The sequence below is a fragment of the Microcaecilia unicolor genome, chromosome 8 (genome assembly GCF_901765095.1).
Source record: "Microcaecilia unicolor chromosome 8, aMicUni1.1, whole genome shotgun sequence".
Taxonomy (NCBI): Eukaryota; Metazoa; Chordata; class Amphibia; order Gymnophiona; family Siphonopidae; genus Microcaecilia; species Microcaecilia unicolor.
In genome coordinates, this window is record NC_044038.1 from 60,207,735 (window position 1) to 60,229,018 (window position 21,284).

The window sequence follows — 21,284 nt, forward strand, 5'->3', positions numbered from 1 at the left end:
TGCAGCTTACATATTGTATATGGATACTTATTTGTACCTGGGGCAATGGAGGGTTAAGTGACTTGCCCAGAGTCACAAGGAGCTGCCTGTGCCTGAAGTGGGAATTGAACTCAGTTCCTCAGGACCAAAGTCCACCACCCTAGCCACTAGGCCACTCCTCCACTCCATGTTGCTGCCAGCGACAGTTTACAAGTGAAAACACTAGTTGCCAAGCAATGAACTTCGGAGCACATCCCGTTGGGTTTAAAATGTACTAGGCAGTATTCCGCCGTAAGGGGAAAAGAAACGCCAATGATTTTGTGCATCATTTCCAAAACATTTGTCCAGAAGGATTTTGCCTTGGGACAAATCAAAAATGTTAATTTTGTTGTCATTTCCAGGAATGTTTGCTTTATTCGTTTTCATTTGGCCATTTTTTGAATGTGTGCACTTTTGAAAGAGGGTTCAGTACAGATGCATGGTTCGTGCGTGCACAATGGGCTCCCTTGTTGGGCACACTCTCAAAGGAGTGTACATTATTATTGGCAAATTTTCACATTTTTTTCCTACTTGTTTTCATTTGATAACGACATGCAACAACATGAGATATATAATTGATATTCCCCTATTGTTGCAAATGAATGCCCTTCTCTTCCCCTCATCTTTTTAAGCCCTGGGCTGCTCTTCATTGATTCCAGAATGATGGGTTTGAATTTCATTTCATTTTGTCTAACTATCCTCGTGTTCTTCTTCCCCAGGAACCAAAATGGCACTGAAATTTGTGAACAAAAGCAAGACCAAGCTAAAGAACTTCTTGCGTGAGTTCAGCATCACCAACACCCTCTCCTCCAGTCCCTTCATCATCAAGGTCTTCGATGTGGTCTTTGAGACAGAGGACTGCTACGTCTTTGCACAAGAGTATGCCCCAGGCGGTGACCTCTTCGATGTCATCCCACCTCAGGTGATTGAAGACTAAAATGAAGGGGGTGGGGGGGGGGGGGTTCTTCTAGTTTATTTTGAGGGAGTCAAAATTTGATATAAGTTCATTAATAGTGGTTCTCAACAAGCTGAAACTAGAATTTCATCAGTACTGAATTTTCCATATGAGCTACTGAAGAGTCTCCATTACCAATGTGTTAGACTAGACATGCTGTTCTTTTGTGTCTTTGCTCACTGGAAGGGGATTGTTTTAGCTTCTTCTAGCCCCTTCTCTTTCCAGGGGGACCTGGAGGGTATGTCTGCTAAGATGTGCTAGTTTATGGGCTTATCACGTGCTAACATGAGGCATTTCCCGCATGCTAAGCTCATTTCTAGTGAGCCCAGAAATAGAGCAATTTCCAGTATTTCTCTTTCAGGTCATGCACTAATGTTCAAATTAGCATGCATAACTTGAAGAAAATTGATGGGGGAGCATTTACCACTTCCTATTTAGGAGGAGTTAAGAGCAAACAAATAAATACAGAAAATAAATGCAGACAATCTACTTACTGCAAAATGCTTCAACATGTTTTCTGTAGCACTACTAGACGTGTGCAATGCTGTACACATTGTATGCAGGTACTTTCTCTGTCCCTAGTGGGCTCACAACCTAAGGTGTCCTTTTACTAAAGTGCGCTGAAAAATGGCCTGTGGTAGTGTAGACGCATGTTTTGAGCGCACACAGAGTCATTTTTCAGCACACCTGCAAAAAATGCCTTTTTGAAAATTTTTGCCGAAAATGGACGTGCGGCAAAATGAAAATTGCCGTGCGTCCATTTTGGGTCTGAGATCTTACCACCAGCCATTGACCTAGCGGTAAAGTCTCACGCGGTAATCGGGCAGTACTGTCCTATGCGTGGCAAATGTCACTTGGAGCGCGTGCCCAATACGTGTGTCCGAAAAAATTATTTTTCAGATGTGCGTATTGGATGTGCGCCAAAAATGAAATTACCGCGAGAACCATGCAGTAGCCAGGTGGTAACTCCATTTTGACATGCGTTGGGCGCGCGTAGACGCTTACATGGCTTAGGGCCCCTAAGTTTTTGTACCTGGGGCAATGGAGGGTTGCTGCGGTAGCCCGGCGGAACTTCCAGTTTAGGAAGCGGTAAGCCCCCATTGGGCTTACCACAGCTTACTAAAAGGGGTCCTAAGTGACTTGCCCAAGGTCACAAGGAGCTGCAGTGGGAATTGAACCCAGGTTACCAGGGTCAAAGGCCACTGCACTAACCATTAGGCTACTCCTCCACTAAAGCATAGGCTAGGACTTAATGCCCTTTAGTAGACATTCTCCCTAAGGTGCAATTTCAGAGCATATTTTGAACAAGTCATTATTACCTGTAAAACATTTCTATGGAAACTACGTAATGGCCGAACACACAAATATGATGTGACGCAGTTCTTCCTGTTGACAGAGGAGTGTTTCTCTGTCAGTGTTCAAGAGATTCGTTTGAGTTTTGTGCTTGTTTTTTTCTCAAGATCTATTTCTCAAGGTCTTTTTAAAGACCATTCAACATTGCTTATTTGAAGTTGTTGGTTTCACTTTTTGGGGGGATATATTTGAAAGACTCCTAAGGGAGGCCTTTCTGGGCCGAAACGCATCACTGTGTCCAGCTGAGTTGAGCCATTTTATGCAGCAGCTGAGTGTTTTATGTTACAACTAGCCGTTAAGCCCGTTAAAACGGGCAAGTATTGGTATGCTCTATTTTGATGTATAACTCCCTCCCTCCCTCCCCTCGGCTCCCCGCCCTTCCTCCTTCCCTCCCTCCCAGCTCCAAGGCCCGATTCCCTCCCAGCTCCATGGGCCCCCCCTCCGTCCCTCCCAGCCAGCTGCAAGGCCCCCCTCTGTACATCCCTCCCAGCTCCAAGGCCCCCCTACTTCTGACCTCCTATGTCCAGCATCCTCCCTCCTTCCCTGCCAGCTTCAAGGCCCCCAGTCTTTCCCTCCCTCCCTAGCTCCAAGGCCCCATTCCCTCCCCTCCCAGCTCCAAGGCCCTCCGTCCCTCCCCTCCCTCGCAGCTCCAAGGCCCCCTCCTCCTTCTGAGCATTTATCCTGCCTTCCCCCCCCCCCCCGAGGTCGCTGTTGTCGCCGCTACCCGCTCCCCCCCCCCCCCGAGGTGCCACCGGCCCCTCCCTCCCAGCTCCAAGGCCCGATTCCCTCCCAGCTCCAAGGCCCCCCGTCCGAGCCAGCTCCAAGGCCCCCCTCCATCCCTCCCCTCCCTCGCAGCTCCAAGGCCCCCCTCCTCCTTCTGAGCATTTCTCCTGCCTTCCCCTCCCCCCCCGAGGTCGCTGTTGTCGCCGCTACCGCTCCCCCCCCCCCCGAGGTTGCCACTGGCCCCTCCCTCCCAGCTCCAAGGCCCGATTCCCTCCCAGCTCCAAGGGCCCCCCCTCCATCCCTCCCAGCCAGCTGCAAGGCCCCCCTCTGTACATCCCTCCCAGCTCCAAGGCCCCCCTACTTCTGACCTCCCATGTCCAGCATCCTCCCTCCTTCTCTGCCAGCTTCAAGGCCCCCAGTCTCTCCCTCCCTCCTAGCTCCAAGGCCCCATTCCCTCCCCTCCCAGCTCCAAGGCCCCCCCCCGTCCAAGCCAGCTCCAAGGCCCCCTCCGTCCCTCCCTTCCCCTCCCTCGCAGCTCCAAGGCCCCCCTCCTCCTTCTGAGCATTTCTCCTGCCTTCCCCTCCCCCCCCCCTGAGGTCGCTGTTGTCGCCGCTACCCGCTCCCCCCCTCCCCCGAGGTCGCCACTGGCCCCTCCCTCCCAGCTCCAAGGCCCGATTCCCTCCCAGCTCCAAGGGCACCCCCCTCCATCCCTCCCAGCCAGCTGCAAGGCCCCCCTCCTCCTTCTGAGCATTTCTCCTGCCTTCCCCTCCCCCCCCGAGGTCGCTGCTATCGCCCCTCCCCCCCCCCCCGAGGTCGCCGCTACCGTCCCCCCCCCCCCCCCGAGATCGCCACCGGCCCCCTCCACCCGGGCCCTCTGTTCTACATTTAACTTACAGTGCCGAAACCGCAGGCAGATCAGCTCCGTCGGCCTTCCTTCTCTGCCTGTGTCCCGCCCTCGTGTGACGTAACGTCAGCGAGGGCGGGGCACACAGGCTGGGAAGGAAGGCCGACGGGAGCTGATCTGCCTGCGGTTTCGGCGCTGTAAGTTAAATGTAGAAGAGAGGGCCTGGCCTGGTGGAGGGGGTTGGCTGCGACCTTGGGGGGGGGGACGGCAGCGGCGACCTGCAGGGGGGGAGCGGCAGCGGCAGCGGCGACCTCCGGGGGGGGGGGAGCGGTACCATTAGCGGCAGCGTCGACGTCCGTGTGGCAGTGACTGCACTCCTCCTCAGCGCAGAGTTTCCCTCTCTGTTCCGTCATCACGTCTTGACGTGGGGGCGGGACAGAGAGGGAAGTCTCTACTGCGCATTTGCAGGTGAGTCGGTCACTTGCCATTTATAGGTTTGATTGTAACTGAACAATTTTATGTAATATGTGCAATAAAATTTTAAGATATTTTTAGTTCCATGGTTTGATGTGAGCCTTTTTCCATTTTCCACTTTTTCCACTCGGGTTAAAGGCATAAATTTGCAGCACCTTCCTCCTGCCGCTGACTTCCTTCCGTCCTAGTGTCGACATGCGAGCATTGAGAGGCTGAAAGGAAGTCGTCATTAGGATGGAAGGAAGTCAGCAGCAGGAGGAAGGTGCTGCAAATTTATGCCTTTGACCCGAGTCCCTGAAGAAAAGACTTTGAAACCCGTGGTGTCTTCTTGTTGCGACCCAGCAAGCCGGAGTGCATATGAATCACAAGATAAGTTTATTCAGATTTATAGATAGTGTCATTATCAGCATTGGTTAAATGGTTACACATTAATATCACTTTATGAAGATGGTGAATTGAGAAATAATATTATATGGATACAAGCACAAAAAATATATAAAAAGAGTTAACCCGATGAATGAAGTGCTGACCCACCAGGCAGTTATACCATTACTTGCCATACTGAGTGGGAATTCTGAGGGTATACTCAAAAAATTGAATTGAAGTATGTAGCCTATGCTGTGATTTTTTTGATTTTTTGTTTTGGGTAACTTTTAGTCCTGGTTTGGATAGTAGTTTGATCATTGAGTACCAGAGACTGAAGGATTTTTTTGTATTAGTATCTGAAGAGGTTAAATGTGGCATGGAAAAGGGTCTGAGGCAGTTTACAGAAACTTTCTAGACAGAATGAAGGCCGTGGTTAGGACAGTTATTGGTAGTATAACTGTCCTACTGTGATTTTGGCAACATGTTAGAGGTTAGCACTGTTAGCGACTAACAGCAACATATATAGCTATCAGCTGTAGTGTACCTAGGGCGGGGAGGTGGGGGCGGTCCGCCCCGGGTGCCGGCAGTGAGGGGGTGCGTGGAGCAGGTGTGCGCCTTTGGCTCGGCCGGTCCCTTGCTCCGGAACACAAAGTTGACATAGGTGCACTCCCCCGAATTCTATAACCACACGCATAGATTTAATTGATTGCCACCATATGCCCATACTCCTCCCATTGCCACGCCCCCTTTTTGACTATGCACACTGGAATCTATGTGCACCTTTTGTCAGAATACACCTAAAATAATGCATGCGTGAATTCCAATTATTGCCAATTAGACTGACTGATAATGACCAATTATCAACACTAATAGGCTCTTTAATTGAGTAGCATGCATAAATTGGCCACGCGCACAACTTGACATGTGCCATATAGCTCAAGCTCCTGAGTTTACTCTTTTCTTCTGCAGTTATGCAGAGGGAGTAAAACCTCTGACTTTCAAGTGTACTTCATAAACAGACAGTACTGTAAAACTCAAGGGAGGCTTCACACTGGACATACACTAATTAGGCCTAAAAACTGAGCCCTAAATGGTAGCACTGCTCTCACAACAATTCCAGAAATATCCACCCTAGGGGCCTCTGAACACTAGGAGGAAGGGAGCTGTAGCAGAATGGTTTTCATTTCCTCACTACACTTAGGTAGTAGGGTCCCAATGTCAGGAGCAAACTGGGCTAGTGAGAGTCCCAAAGGGATGCTTACAATTCAGTGGCGTACCAAGGGAGGGGTGGTGGGGGCGGTCCGCCCCGGGTGCACGCCGCTGGGGGGTGTGCCACACGCCGGTCAGCTTCGTTCGTTTCCATGCTCCCTCTGCCCCGGAACAGGAAGTAACCTGTTCCGGGGCAGAGGGAGCATGGAAATGAACGAAGCTGACCGGCGCGCGGCACCCCCCCCCAGCGGCGTGCACCCGGGGGGGGGTTCTTTTGCTGGGGTGGGGGGGTGTCCTTTTGCCCGGGGGGGGGGGGTCACGCTGCACTGGGGGGGGGGGCGCTGCACCCGGGGGGCGGGGCGCATCGGCGATCCGCCCCGGGTGTCAGCCCCCCTAGGAACGCCACTGTTAAAATTATATGAGAGAATGTGTGAGAAAGATAAACAGATCCAAAAGTTTGTGTGATGCTCTCCGGATGAGAGATAGTTAGGGAGGAGCAAGGACACCCCTTGCAAAGGAAGACCAGCAGACTAAAAGAGAACAGATTCTAGGAAGCTGTTCAGAATGAGAGAGGAGAGGACAGCGACTTATTAAAGAAAGTGGAGGTCAAGCAGCTGGAAGAAAAGTATTAAGTTCACATACACAGTAATTGGACTGTGGAGCTGACTGCCAGGAAATGCATGAGAAATTGGCAAAGGTGAAGCATCCCTCTGATGAGAAAAGTCACTTTGTAAGACTGAGGCCTCAGGAGGCCGATCTCGTCCTCAGGGCATATTTCTTCAGTTCTTGCCTTGATTGTAGTCACAGTTCAGTTAAGTTGCAGATTGTATTTATATGACACTGTTCTGGCCAACCAGCAGGTGAGGTTGCTGCTCAGGTATTTACTCACATCTAATGGAGCAAAGCAGGGGACAGACTGATTAGTACTGAGGTACCAGGGCTGGGGGAAGGCTTTTCTCTTGTGATTGGTACTGAGGGAGCAGGGTGGGAGGAAGGCAAGGCTCCTGTTATTGATGCTGAGGTCCCAGTGCAGGGGGAAGGCTTCACTCCTGTGATTGGTACTGAGGGAGTTGGGCAGGGGAAGGCTTGGCTCCTGTGATTGGTACTGAGGGCAGGGCCGCTGAGAGACTGAAGCAGGCCCAGGGCAGGCCTGCCGCCAGGCCTGGGGCAGGGCTCCCCCCCCCCCCCCCCACAATCGTTGCAGCTCCCCCCCCCCCCCCCCACTGAAATGCTGCTGGAATTGAAATACTTTGTTGACTGGCGGGGATCCCGAGGCCCCACCAGCAGAGGACGTCTTCCTCCAGCGCTGCTCTTCTGCCGATTGCCTGCCCCTTCAGCTGCTTTTCTTCTCAGGGCAATCTCGGTTTCAAAACGGAGCATGCGCACCTGAGAGGAAAAGCAGCGCTCAGCTGGGCAGAACAGCAGCGCTGGAAGTGCTCCTCTGGGTCCTCCCCTGCCTCCAAGGGGGGGCCTGGCTGTGGCGCCGGAGTTTTCTCTCTCCTGCGCCTGTCGGGACGCGATCACTCGGGTCCCGTTGGGAGCAGGAGAGAGAAAGAGAGAGAGACCCTGGCGCCGGGCCCCTCTTGGAGGCCAGGGCCCAGGGAATTTCCCCCCCCCCCCCCCCCCCCCCCCCCCCCCCCCCGTGGTGGCCCTGACTAAGGGAGCAGGGCAGAAGGAATGCTTGGCTTCTTTGATTGGTGATGAGGTACCAGGGTGGGGGACAGACTTGGATCTTCTGATTGGTACTGAGGAAGCATGGCAGGGAACACAGGCTGGAGCCCTATAACTGATCATGAGGTTTGAGATTGCAGCTCTCCAATGCAGCCTACATGAGGGGAGAAAGCGGAGAAAGCATGCCTAGCTGCTCTCAAATACTGGTGTTACAGAGGAGCACACATACTTATTGGTTCTCAGTCTAGTCCTTGTGACACACCTAGCCTCAGTGGCGTAGCTAGGATAGTTGACACCCCCCCCTCCCCCAAATCCAGTACTAGGCATACCAAGAATACAAAACACTCAGGACCTATAGAGCAATTCTACCATACCATAAGCAGTAATTTGTACGAGTCACACAAGGAAAAGGAAAGCATCTTAAACACTACAGTGAGCACTAGAACATCAATTCACCAATTGTAAAACGAAAACAGACAGATTAGTAAAGATCGTCAATCCTGCACAGTCAATGCCAACTGAAAGCCATGTCTCACAAACACAGATACACCCTAATCCACTATAGAATAAGTAATCATAAACTTTCTATTGAGACAAAAATTAAACTGAACCCCTGATGCCAGACTCTGTATACAATGCAACGCCACAGAAACAGAAAATGTCCCCTAGTACTGTGCAAAATATAAAGACAGCAGATGTAAATTTGAAAAAACTAATAACAATCACCACTTTACAAATTAACAAATAGAAATAAAACAAATACAGAAAATAAAATAATACCATTTTATTGGACTAATACATTTAGCTTCCAGAGGCCAAAATCTCCTTCCTCAGATCAATACAGTATAGTACTGTTACAGTATCCTATCCTGACCTGAGGAAGGGGGTTTTGTTCCCTGAAAGTTAAGCCAAAATGTATTAAAATTAGTTCAATAAAAAGATTACCTTATTTACATGTTCTATTTATAAACATTTATTAACACAGCTACAATACTATATCCTAAAGCAAAAAAATAAAAAAATATATTTTATTTACAGTTTGTTGTCTCTGGTTTCTGCTTTCCTCATCTTCTTTTCACTGTCTTCCTTCCATCCAGCATCTGTCTTCGTTCTCTCTCTGCCATTCAGTGTCTGCCCTCTTTAATGTCCCTTCCATCCAGTGTCTGCCCTCTCTCTCCCTTCCATCCACATCTGCCCTCTATTTCTGCCCCTTCCATCCACCATCTGCCCCAGTCTGCCATCTCTCCCTCCCTCCATCAACATCTGCCCTGTCTCTCTCCCTTCCATCCACATCTGCCCTCTATCTCTGCCCCTTCCATCCACCATTTGCCCCAGTCTGCCCTCTTTCTCTCTCCCCCTTCCACCCACCATCTGCCCTTTTTCTCTGCCCCTTCAATCCGTCTGCCCTCCCTCTCCCATCCATCCAGGGTCTGCCCTCCCTCATGCTTCCCTCTTCCATCCAGGGTCTGTCCCCTCTCTCTCTGTCCCCTCTTTTCAGCCCCCAGTTCCAGCCCCCTTCATCCACCACATGCCTTGCATCCCCCCCTTTTCAGCCCCAGACCCATTCTCCTACCTGCCCCAGGCATGGACCCATTTTCCCTCCTGCCCCCTTGTCAGACCCCAGTTCCAGATTCAGACCCCTTCTCCCATCTGAGCACCCCCATCTCTCTTCTCCCCTCTGAAAACTCCTCTGAGCTCCCCCACCTCTCCCCAATCCCCTTTGAGCTCCCCACCCCTCCCCAATCCCCTTCTCCCCTCTGAGCACCCATCTAAGCTCCCCCACCCTCCCCAATCCCCTTCTCATCTCTGAGCTCCCCCCCCTCCGTCAAGAGCCGACAGGGCCCTCTTCTCCTGCCACCACCCTGCCTTTTTTAAAAATCCATGCAGCGACACAGGCAGTGCCTCGCATCTGCCCTGTGTGTTCTGTGAAGGAGAAAATCGCATCGCTGGCGTCGGGCCTTCCCTCGCTTTGTCCTGCCCTCTTCTGAGGTAACTTCCTATTTCCTCGAGTGCGGGACAAAGCGAGGGAAGGCCCGATGCCAGTGACGCGATTTTCTCCACAGCACACGCAGGGCAGATGCGAGGCGCTGCCTGCGTCGCTGCATGGATTAAAAAAAAAAAGGCAGGGTGGTGGCAGGAGACAATGCAGCACCCCCCCACTGCTTAGCCTGTCAGGTTTTCAGGATAACCACAATGAATTTGCATTTAGCTCACACCTTTTTCAGTAGTGGCTCAAGGTGAGTTACATTCAGGTACACTGGATATTTCTCTGTCCCAGGAGGGCTCATAATCTAAGTTTGTACCTGAGGCAATGGAGGATTAAGTGACTTGCCCAAGATCACAAGGAGCAGCAGTGGGATTTGAACTGGCCACCTCTGGATGTCAAGACTGGTGCTTTAACCACTAGACCACTCCTCCACTCCACTTTACGTATAGTGAAATTTATCTCATGCATATTCACTGTGGCTATCCTGAAACCCTGACTGGTTGGCCGTGTCCTGAGGATTGGGTTGAGAACCTCTGCATTAGACAGATCTCCAGCTAAACATCACCCATGACTGTAATTCAGACTCAGGACTAACTCCTGGAAAGCAGAGATGCCAAGTTATCCAGTTCCAGGCTGGAGATTTTGGGACAGTCCTGGTTTTGAACTTACATCCCAAATTAGTGTGGGATTTCTAATGCCTGATCCTGCCTGTTGAAATCAGTGCTGCAAGTCCCATAATGAATTGGGATGGGGTGGTCAGAAATCCAGGACTGTCCCAAAATCTCTAGCCTGGAACTGAGTAACTTGCCATATCTGGGAAAGTCACAGGCTTTCTGTATATAGGGAATGTTTCCTAGATTTTAATTTATTCCTGCTCATTTCCCTCTTTATCCTCCCATCTCCTTCTAAAACCAAGGCTGCTTAAAATTGAGAAAGGGAGGGGGGAGTAAGGAGAAAGAGTTTGGAAACAGAATTTAACGCAACTTGAATGAAATTGCGTGAAATTATGCTGCATAGTGCTTTATACTGTAAATGTTAATGCAATTGTTGGAGAGTAGGAGTAATGGGAATGTGGAGACACCACAGTTCCCAACATGCCAGGCCCCTAGGTTTTCCCTTCATGTATGACAATTAAAACCAGTATTGGAGCAAAGTACATTATTTCTTTGCTATTTTTTTAGGTACTTTGGAATCTTAGTAGGTTGAAATAATTTGTAAAGAATCAACAAAATAAATGTTGTAGTAACTGGAAATCCAAGACACCACAACTTAATAAGATTCCAGTTTTCTTCAGGACTGCATAACAGAAGAGTTTTGAGCTTTATTTCATGGAGTTTGTCATTTGCTTTTGCTATTGTTTAGCCTATCTTCTCATGTCACAGTCTGAAGTTTGATTCTTCCCTTCATTTTCTCATAGTCAGAAGCTTTGTCTTCCCCCATGACCCTACCATGCTCACGTGCTTTGTCTTCTTGTGCTGGCCCTACTGCAGACCAAGGCTTTGTCTTCTGTGCCATCATGCTACCATTTAATGTTCATGTTTCCCACGGCACCCTGTCAAAGACTGAAGCTCAGACTTTCCATGCTATGCTGCCCAAACTGAGGCTCAATCCTCTAGGTCGCCCATTGTCCAAAGTGTCATCTTCTCATTGAATCCTGTTGAGGTTTGAGGTTCAGTCTTTCCAACCCCCCCCCCCCCCCCCCCCTCATCCCCACTTCCACGGTCTGAGATTCAGACTTCCTATGTCACTTTGTCCTTAGTGTGAGGCTCAGTTTTCCCATGCCATAGAATGAAACTCAAAATTCCCTCAACTGCTGGTGCTCATGCTTATTATCTCTGTGTTTTTTCTCAGGTGGGCCTTCCAGAAGATATGGTAAAACGCTGTGTACAGCAGTTGGGGCTGGCACTGGACTACATGCATAGCAAAACTCTGGTGCACCGGGACATCAAACCTGAGAATGTCCTTCTCTTTGACCGGGACTGTCGCCGGGTCAAGCTGGCAGACTTTGGTATGACCCGCAAAGTTGGCTGTCGAGTGAAGCGCATTAGTGGTACCATCCCATACACAGCACCTGAGGTGTGCCAGGCAGGCCGGGCAGAAGGTTTCACAGTGGACACCAGCATTGATGTATGGGCTTTTGGGGTGCTAATATTCTGTGTCCTGACCGGTAATTTCCCCTGGGAGGCAGCCTCACCCTCTGACACATTCTTTGAGGAGTTTGGGCGGTGGCAAAAAGGGCGTCTGGCAGGGCTGCCATCCCAGTGGAGGCGTTTCACAGACAATGCCTTGCGCATGTTCCAGCGTCTTCTTGCACTGGAGCCTGAGAAGCGTTGTGCTGTGAAAGAGGTCTTCTACTTCCTGAAGTATGATCTGGTGTCAGAGATACGACGGAGACCTTCCTACCGCTCGCGGAAGCATGCAAGTGACAAGCTCACCACCACATCCCACCGACATGAGACCCCCACCTCCTGCACTCCAACCCCTCTGAAGAGGACAATCCTCACAGAAGGGACCGGTCCTCGATTATCACCCATGTCAGATGCAGCCCTACCTTCCCCAGGGCCTAGCAGGACAGATGGACGACAAGATAAGGGGAAAGGTCAAATGGTCCTGGCCACAGCAATAGAGATTTGTGTCTAGAATTAATAGAGCAGTGGTATTACATGCTAGTAACCTACGTGAAGGCTGACTGTTGTATTTTCTCAGAATAGTTTGCAAGTCTAGGTGATGCACTCATATCTTGGTGGCAGGATTGGATTTCAATTACTAAAGGTTGGGAGCCTTGCCTCAGCAAGCAAAAATAATAATAACAATAATGATATTAATGATAACAATTAATCAAGTAACACAATAAGATAAAAGCAATGGGATGCTACAAGGTCTAGAAACAAACCTCCAGAGAGAAGTGCTTGAATAATAAGCGGATTCTGATTATACTGAAGGACTGTTCTGAGGTGATGTGTGAACTGCAGACCCGGTTCCAAATTTGGGCAGGTGTGTAGAAAGGAATGAATCACTTAATTTATTGTTTAGTTTTCAAAGGAATTGAGAAATGATGAATGACAGTGCTGGAAATCTGTTTATCTATAGGACAGATACAATTTAGGCAGGGACAGTGTAGAGGTCCCTACTATAGAGAAAGCACAGCACAGGCAGTGGCAGTGCAAGTTTCCCTCACGTATACTATCCCACCACAGGACAGGTATAGCACAGGTGACAGAGGAGCCAGATTCCCACCCGCACTGTCACTGCCGAAAGGGAAAGATAGAGACAGCAGATCTGTCCCGCCAATATGGTTCAGTCTTGCTGTGAAGGGATCGCCACAAGCAGTGAGAGAGAAGTTCATTTTCTATGCTCATTTAGCCACAGACTTCTCTGCTGAACATTTTAAATTTAGTGCTAGATGAGATGGTGAACCTTCCTGATCTGAGTTCCTGTGGCCAGAGACGAGCAGTCCTTCTTTGTCCCCTCAGCCTCTCCACTCAACCATATGGTACCCTTGAAGGTTGTTGAGAACATTAGAGCATGTGACTAGTAGTGGGATTCTTCTCTGGTTTGGGGCACAGAAATCATTGCTATTTCTCTCCTTCTGAAAGCCCCATCTTTAGAAGACAGAGTATCTGGCGCTATTAGAATATGTTGTAGTCCTTTGCTCCAGAATCCTCATTAGAATTGGCTGATTAAGTGCTGTATCCGTTGGTGTCCTGTCGTACGCCTGGATCAAGTAAGAGCAACAAGGATACCCCTCTCCATGATAGATCTCTCTCTGAAAGATCTAAGTACTGGTGTCATTTGTGAGACAGCAAAGAGCATGAACTTGGAATAACAAATCCAAGTTCAAGAATCCATACAGTGCTTTAGTATATCAGCTCCATATGGCACAGGCTGGGCATTTTGTTTACTAGCGATGTTATTGCTGGCTTCTTGTGGGAGTCCATAAACAAGCACAGAGAGAGTCCAAAGGACAAAGTAAAATCCAGAAAACAAAAAGAGCACCAAGAGCCTTCAAAATCGGGACACAATCTTCCTATAATGATTGGACTTGAGAAACAATCTTCCAATGATGACCCATCACGGACTGTGTTTTGGCGCACAGTGCCTGCATTAGGGGTCAAATTCGACGTGTCATCTAATGAATACAATGTGCAGCAATGGAACTTATTCCCATGCACATTATTGAGTTACTTCTCAGTGCATTCAGATCTATGACTGTCCCTTTTGTTCAATCGATCAAAAACAAAGGGGACAGTCGTAGATCTGAACACACTGAGAAGTAACTCAGTAATGTGCGTGGGAATAACTTGCATTGCTGGACATTGTATCCATTAGATGACACATTGAATTTGACTCCTGACGCAGGTGCTATGCGCCGAAACACGGTCCATGTCGGGTCACCATTGGAAGATTGTATTTCAAGTCCAATCATTATAGGAAGATTGTGTCCCGATTTTGAAGGCTCTTGGTGCTTCTTTTTGTTTTTTTTACTTCTTGTGGGAGCAATGTTCAGACTGTCCACACTGGGGCAAAGACTTTGTAGTAACTTTCAAAGAGACGGTATCCATGAACATCTGCTCTTTCTTTTGTATGGGTGCCTTTTCTATGGAAAATAATGCAAAATGTGTGTGGTATTTACCTATTTCACTGAAACATGGCCCCAGAACCCCCTCCCCCTCCAATGGAGCTGAGCAATTTTCAGACAATTATTATATGCATGTAAATCATTATTTATCCTTGTAAATGGCTTAGAAAGTTGTCCTCCCACTGAATTGAGAATGCTAGAAGACCTGGGTTTCATTCCTGAGCCTGGCTTCTGCTGCCTGGGTCTGGCTGGGCATGGGCATGCTATATTTTTAGCCCCTAGGTCAGGGGTTCTCAACCCAGTCCTCAGGACACACCTAGCCAGTGAAGTTTTCCTGATACCCACAATGAATATGCATGAGAGAGATTTGCATTCACTACCTCCATTGTATGTAAATTTATCTTATACATATTCATTGCAGGTATCCTGAAAACCTGAGTGGCTAGGTGTATCCCGAGGACTGGGTTGAGAACCTCTGCCATAGATGGAAGAGGGAGTCTCAATCATTGTACAAGGGTGACTGCTGGTGGCCAGTCAGGGTTCTGGAACAAGCTGCAGTCTATGGATCCAACAGAGAATTGGTGATACAGTCATCAGTTTACATATTGGGTGGGGCTTTAAAATGGGAAATACTTTTGAAAATTTGCTAATGAAGACCCATTTTACTGTAGATGGCTCTGGTTGAGCCAGAAGCAGATAAGGAGAAGGAGAAAATTGCAGGACCTAAAGAAAAAAAAATGAAAATACATAATAACATCATAATGATGGCAGATAAAAACCAATTGTCCCATCCAGTCTGCCAGTGGAGATTATTCTCTGTTTTTTTTTTTTTAACCACTTGGATAGATGAGCATATACATTTCCATGTGCAAACCAATGCCACCTCTCCCCACCCCAATATCTTGTACCTCACCTCTCAGTCCTTCTCCTACTATTGCCTTCCATATCTATCTCAAGCATGTTTCAAATCTACTGCAACGCTGACCTGCACTGCTTATGCTGGGAGGCTATTTCAGGCCTTGTCATTTTTCTCTTACATTTGTACAACGTCAAAACAAAACTTAATTGGCCTGCCAGTATCAACCCAGCTGCCACATGGCCTGCAGTATCAGTAGGTTGTGTTCAATGTTTCCTAAGCTGTGAAGGTCTTCCACCTACATTCCTGCCAGTGGGGGGTGCTGTTTCAGTATCACATTTTCAATAGCGAGAGACAGGCAAGCTCTGCAGGACACTAGGGAATCTGCCTGTCCCTAATGATTGAAAATACAATATTGAAGCACCACCCCTCACTGGCAGGAATGTGCTTGAAGGAACCCCGCTCAGCTTAGAGGGAATAATGGTTATGGTTCCATTCTTTGCCTGTTTCTTTTGCCCTTATTTACTCCCTCTCTGCCTCTGCTGTTGAGGGAGGGAAGGCAAGTTTGTTTGCAGTACTGCAGTCTCCCAACCCCGTTCTTTCATTGTCATGGAATATGAGAACATAAAGGGACCATTAGGCCCATCTTGATTGTCCGGTTCCATCTCGGTGTGGTGCCACAGACTTCAGCCAATCTCTGGCGCTCACTTTACGTCTTTGCTTTAGACGTGCATTAGGGGGACAAAGTTAACCAAATTCTGCTGTTTCCGATGTCTTGTAGTGAAGAGAGAGCATCAGTAATACACACACCTGCTCTCTCCATTAGCTGGATGGTATACTAAAATATTGCATAATGTCTTGAGAATGAAAAATATTTGTAGTGCATTTGCAGAATTCTGTTGAGATCTTTTACAGGGCATATGGTTGGAGTCTGAAAAAGAGGATTCTTTGGGAAATTATCATTTGCTGTTCTCTGGTCAGGCAGTGTGTCCCTCTGTCAAGAAGGGTTAGGAGTGTGCCCTCTTCTGCTGCCCAGTTTTGAGCCACGAACTGAACCCAAATCAACTGTATAAGCCACCACACTTACCAACTGGGTGTTTGATTCCATTTTGAATGTGCAATCTGGTTTCTCTTTAAGCAATTCCCAGAATGCTTTAGGATTCTCCTTACAAAATACATAGAACTGAACAGGATACAAAAATCCCATGAAACTTGGAGTCCTCTTCAGTGGCGTACCAAGGGGGGGACGGTGGGGGCGGTCCGCCCCAGGTGCACGCCGCTGGGGGTGCCACGCGCCTGTTGGTCCAAGTCCGCTCGTTCCCTTCCTGCTGCTCCCTCTGCGCGGAACAGGTTACTTTCTGTTCCGGGGCAGAGGGAGCAGCAGGGAGGGAACGAGCGGACTCGGAGCTAACAGGCGCGCGGCACCCCCCCCCCCCCAGCAGGTAAAAATGCACCCGGGGGGGGGGGGTCGTGCTGCTCCTGGTGAGGGGTGTAGTTTCGCCGGGGGGGGGGGCGCACCTGGGGGGGTGCATCGGCGATCCGCCCTGGGTGTCAGCCAGGCTAGGAACGCCACTGGTCATCTTATATACTGCAGTTTCCTCCTGTAACTAGCACCCGGAAGTTTAGGGTCAGTGGTTGCAGAGTTTAATGTTTATATTATAGTCCAATTAGGATCACATGTATAGAATGTTTGTATGTTGGGAAGCTTGCCAGGTGCCCTTGGCCTCGATTGGCCGCTGTCGTGGACAGGATGCTGGGCTCGATGGACCTTTGGTCTTTTCCCAGTGTGGCATTACTTATGTACTTATGTACATTTCCCAGCTTTCCATTTCATCATTAGGGTTTATCAGGAAGAACCTTTTAACACAAGACTAGAGGTTTGGCTGTAAATGTTAGGCAGATTTAGATGTCTGTAATGGGTACTTGGCTAGTCTTGAGTGGCTGCTGTTTTGCACATACCCCTAAATGGGCTGTCTGTGCATTGTCTGAAGTGGAAATCATCATTGTGCTGAAATAGAGATTCTCTCTAAGGATAAAAGAGAGTGTGTAGGGAAGAAAGGGTTTGAGCAAGTGTTGATTGTGTCTGGCTATGCTGTTGGCAGGGTGATTGAATTTCCTTCTGTTTTTTTTAATTTATAATTTTTTAAAAATTATGATATTTATTTATTTATTTTATTTTTACAATTTATATTCCGCACTATCTATAGAATTCTAGGCGGATCACAACTCACATACACATTAAATTTTATTTACTTAAAAAACGTATATCCTGCTCAGTCCAAAGTTCTTGGCGGATCACAATTGTACATACACAATTAATCTTCCAATAGACTCAGTGACAAACATTAGCTGTTTACAAATCTAACAAATTACCACCTTCTTCGTTCGTTTTTTTACATTCTGATATCCCTGCATGAACAAGACAGTTCAAACATTTTATATTGAACAAATTGATAAAATATAACCTAACAGCAAGAAACAACAATTGTTCAATGTTTTCACTCTGAAATCCCCCCCTCCCTGCTCCCCTCAAAATATTCCAAACTCGAACACCGAAGGACTTGGACTCTTAGAGTCCTCCAGAGTAACTTCAACAGGATACATCCGAGTATATCTCCCAGCCCCCTACCCAACATAAAGAAAAACCTCCCCAAACCCCTTCAACCCCAGATAAAAATTTGTAAAGACATATTAAATAAGAAAAATATAGGAAGTTCCCCTGACTAAGTAGCAGGGTAAGCCATTGATGAAAATTTGAGGCAGTCACTCTGTAACAAATCACTTAAATTTAAGCACCATTGGCATACTAAAATGTATAGAATACTGCCATTCACACAGATAAATGTACACTTAAATGAAAGTAGCATGCCTAACTGCTATTTTATTATTATGTGTTAAAATGGCATAGTACGTAATTTTGAAAGGCTTATTTCCAAAACCTGCTAAGTCCATTAGTTTGATTCTTCATTAAAGACTGACCTCTGTTCCCATCCTTGGAGTCTTCTTTTGGATTTTATTTGGAAGTCTAGTTGTGTTACCCTACTTCATTGTGTTGCCTGTTGGACTTACATAGGGTTATCCTCTTCTTTTTCCCAAGATAGAAGAGTAGGTTCAAAATACTGTATGTGGCAACCTTTGTACCTGTTCAAACTATAGCTGATGTTCAAGAAGAAACCACCCAGGGTGTTTCTCTTTGCAAAAGTTAGGCTACTAAAGGAATGTCTTATCTTGTTGTTAAGCTCCTCAGTGAAATAAAACTGCCCCCTTTATGTGCTGAAACATTATCTTAACTTCATGTCTCCAAATCAGTATTTTCTGTTGATAGCTCATTTGAATCATGGCACACCACCATGTAGTCACTGGGCAGTTTGACTATTGCATTTGTGCATCCTTAATGTCCTGTTTGGAAGCAAGAGCTGTACTCTCATTCTGTAGGCAGGGTTGAAACTAGGGTTGCAAGCTTTAAAAAGAAAACAGACACTATCCGCTCCCTGCCCCCAGTCTCCCTTTCCCCAAGTCTTCCCTTCCCCATGGACCTCATCTTGTTGAATTCAGAGCAGTAGTGGCAGCAGCAGAAGAAGTGCTGTTTAAAAGCAGGTTGACTAGGGGATGACTTAGATTTCTCAGGCCCCGGCATAGCCTGGGAGTGGAGTATACACTGACACTGTCTGTTCATGGCCCATGCACCTTTATAATGCATTGTTGCTCCTGCATCGACTGTAATTGGGTCACTGACTACTGGTTTGACAAGGAAAGATTAACGGGGGAGTGGAGAAGGAGGAGATAGTCTCTGGAGTACAGCGGTCAGCCAGTTGGGACTACAGCAGTCAGCCCAAAATCAGCAGTCACATTTGCCTATTGCTAGCCTCCCTTAGTGAAATCCAGCCAGGCCACCTAAATACTGACCAATGGACCACCTTAGCTGAGGCTATAAAGGGAAAGGATGAGTAAGCCAGAGATCTCAAGGGGCGTTTAGTGGAAGGATGACTCCTCCATCCTAGAATAAGCTAAACAGAAGCTGACATTGACCAACTGTGTCATACAGATGAAATCTTGCGTCACTTCTACCAGACTTTTATGTCACTCGGGCATTCTACTGTGTTTGTATGTGTGGCATTCTACTGTGTTTGTATGTGTTGGTGGTGGGGGTGTTACTGTTTTCCTTCAAGCATGATCCATATTGATGAGGTTGAGCTAGCTGCTGGTCATGACTATTACCCCATTACAGAATTGAAAACTATTGCAGTTTTCTCAGATTTGCCTGTCATTTTGCTTTTGTTGTGCAATTCAGTGAACAGTTTATAGCTGTGAAAAGTTGCCCACCTGCTGACCGGGAATTGTGGACAGTAGCACAATAATCCTGATAGAGGTAAAAGGTCATGTTCCTTTCAATTGCTGAAAGAATATAAGTGATATTACCCAAGAATCAGACACCTCCCACAGGAGTGACCAGTGACCAAAGGAAGTAATGAAAAAGTCTAAGGTTAAGTAGTATATATTAAACTATCTATGTAAGAGTGTTCTCTGCAGTGCAGAAAAGGGTTAGATTATGTGGGCATTGATATGAATTGCTAAAGATGGGAGTTAAACTGGAGTCCCCCTTGCTGTACCGTTCTCTGCTCTGAACACTGTGGTAGCATTAGGATTTGCTGGGAGGTGCCTCTTACCAAAGAGAAGGCACAGTGGTGATGAAATATGGATTACCTCCACTGTTTTCTCTAAGGTGGGTGAGAGCAGTGGCGTTCCTAGGGTGGCTGACACCCGGGGCGGATCGGCGATGCCCCCCCCGGGTGCAGCGCGACCCCCCCCCCCGGCGAAAGGACACCTCTCCCCCGGGTGCATTTTTACCTGCTGGGGGGGTGCCGCGCGCCTGTCAGCTTTGCTTGTTCCCTGCTTCCTCTGCCCCAGAACAGGAAGTAACCTGTTCCGGGGCAGAGGGAGCAGGGAAAGAGCGTTGCTGACAGACGCGCGGCACCCCCCCCCCAGCAGCGTGCACCCGGGGCGGACCGCACCCACCGCCCCCCCTTGGTACGCCACTGGGTGAGAGTCCTCCAGCTATAGTCCTGCCAGTGTGTGTGTGTGGGGGGAGGGGGTGCTGTTTCACTATCACAGTTTCAATAGTGAGGGACAGGCAAGCTCTGCAGGACTCCAGTGAACCTGCCTGTCCCTAGAAATTGAAAATACAATATTGAAGCAGCACCCCCTACTGGCAGCAATGCAGTTGGAGGACTCCTGCTCAACTTAGAGGGAACAGTGATAATTTTTTTTAACCTCTTCTGTTCCGCCCTGTTTCTGCAATGCAAAGCAAAGGTAGCTCTGTGACCAGACCCTCCCCCAAACCCTATTTACCTTTCATTATGTGCTTCATAATTTTTATAACAAGACGAGAAAACTCCAAAATGAAGTGAGGAAGACGATCAAGGCACAATCAAAATACTCTCCACATTTATCTGTCTAAAAAATATTGTACTACAGCAGTAGTTTTCTTTTAATATCTGAACTCATGGACCATTGTAAACAAGAGATCCCGTTCCACTCGTGACTTCTCAAATCTAATCATCAGTCCATTTCTATGATTTCTCTCCCCATATTTCATTATATACAGCATCATTGACAAAATACCATTTAGCAACATTTTATAACAAAAGTACTTTAGAGTTTTTGATTGTACTTTTATAGGTTTTATAAAATATTTTAAGGTGGAAAACCAATGGATGCAGCAGATGACAAAATTACAGCAGTCTGAGGGATATCATACCTCAGTTTTATCTGCCTCCATCTCATACTGTCCATGAGGATGAGATGGGAGTTTACAAGTTCCCTGGCATTGTATGGGGGCAGCCTTGACACTCTGCACGTAGCAACAGTAAAGCCAAGGATTCTTACTGTGCTACCACATTTGTCACAGTGGGGTAAATTCTATAAACAGCACTGAATAAGTTCTATTCTATTAACAGTGCTCTCAGAAGCGTAACTAGCTTGTGACGCCAAGAGGAGTGGAGAGCAGACTGCGTAGGAGCGCGCATTATGTAGGCGTGATGGAGTGTTGAAAAATAGGTGCCGTTGGAAGTCTACTTGGGGGAGCAGTCGCTCCCTTGGTTCCCCACCTAGCTACATCTCTGAGTGCTCCTAGTTGAGCGCCATTTATAGAATATCGCCTGGCATTTGGGCGTGGGAATGGCACTATTTTTTTTTGGAATGCCCTTCCCCTGGTCACACCCCCTTGAGTTGCACGCTAGTGGATTAGAG

The 21,284-nt window shown here is 47.8% G+C and overlaps 1 protein-coding gene across 1 annotated transcript in view; it reads left to right on the top strand.

The window, feature by feature from the left end:
* Positions 1 to 12,240, top strand: part of SBK1 (SH3 domain binding kinase 1) — a 102,706-nt gene extending 90,466 nt beyond the window's left edge. The window contains exons 3-4 of the mRNA XM_030212464.1: positions 738 to 940; positions 11,452 to 12,240. Of these exons, the coding sequence (XP_030068324.1) occupies positions 738 to 940; positions 11,452 to 12,240 (992 nt within the window). The remainder of the gene's footprint in view (positions 1 to 737; positions 941 to 11,451) is intronic.
* The last annotated feature ends 9,044 nt before the right edge of the window (positions 12,241 to 21,284 follow it).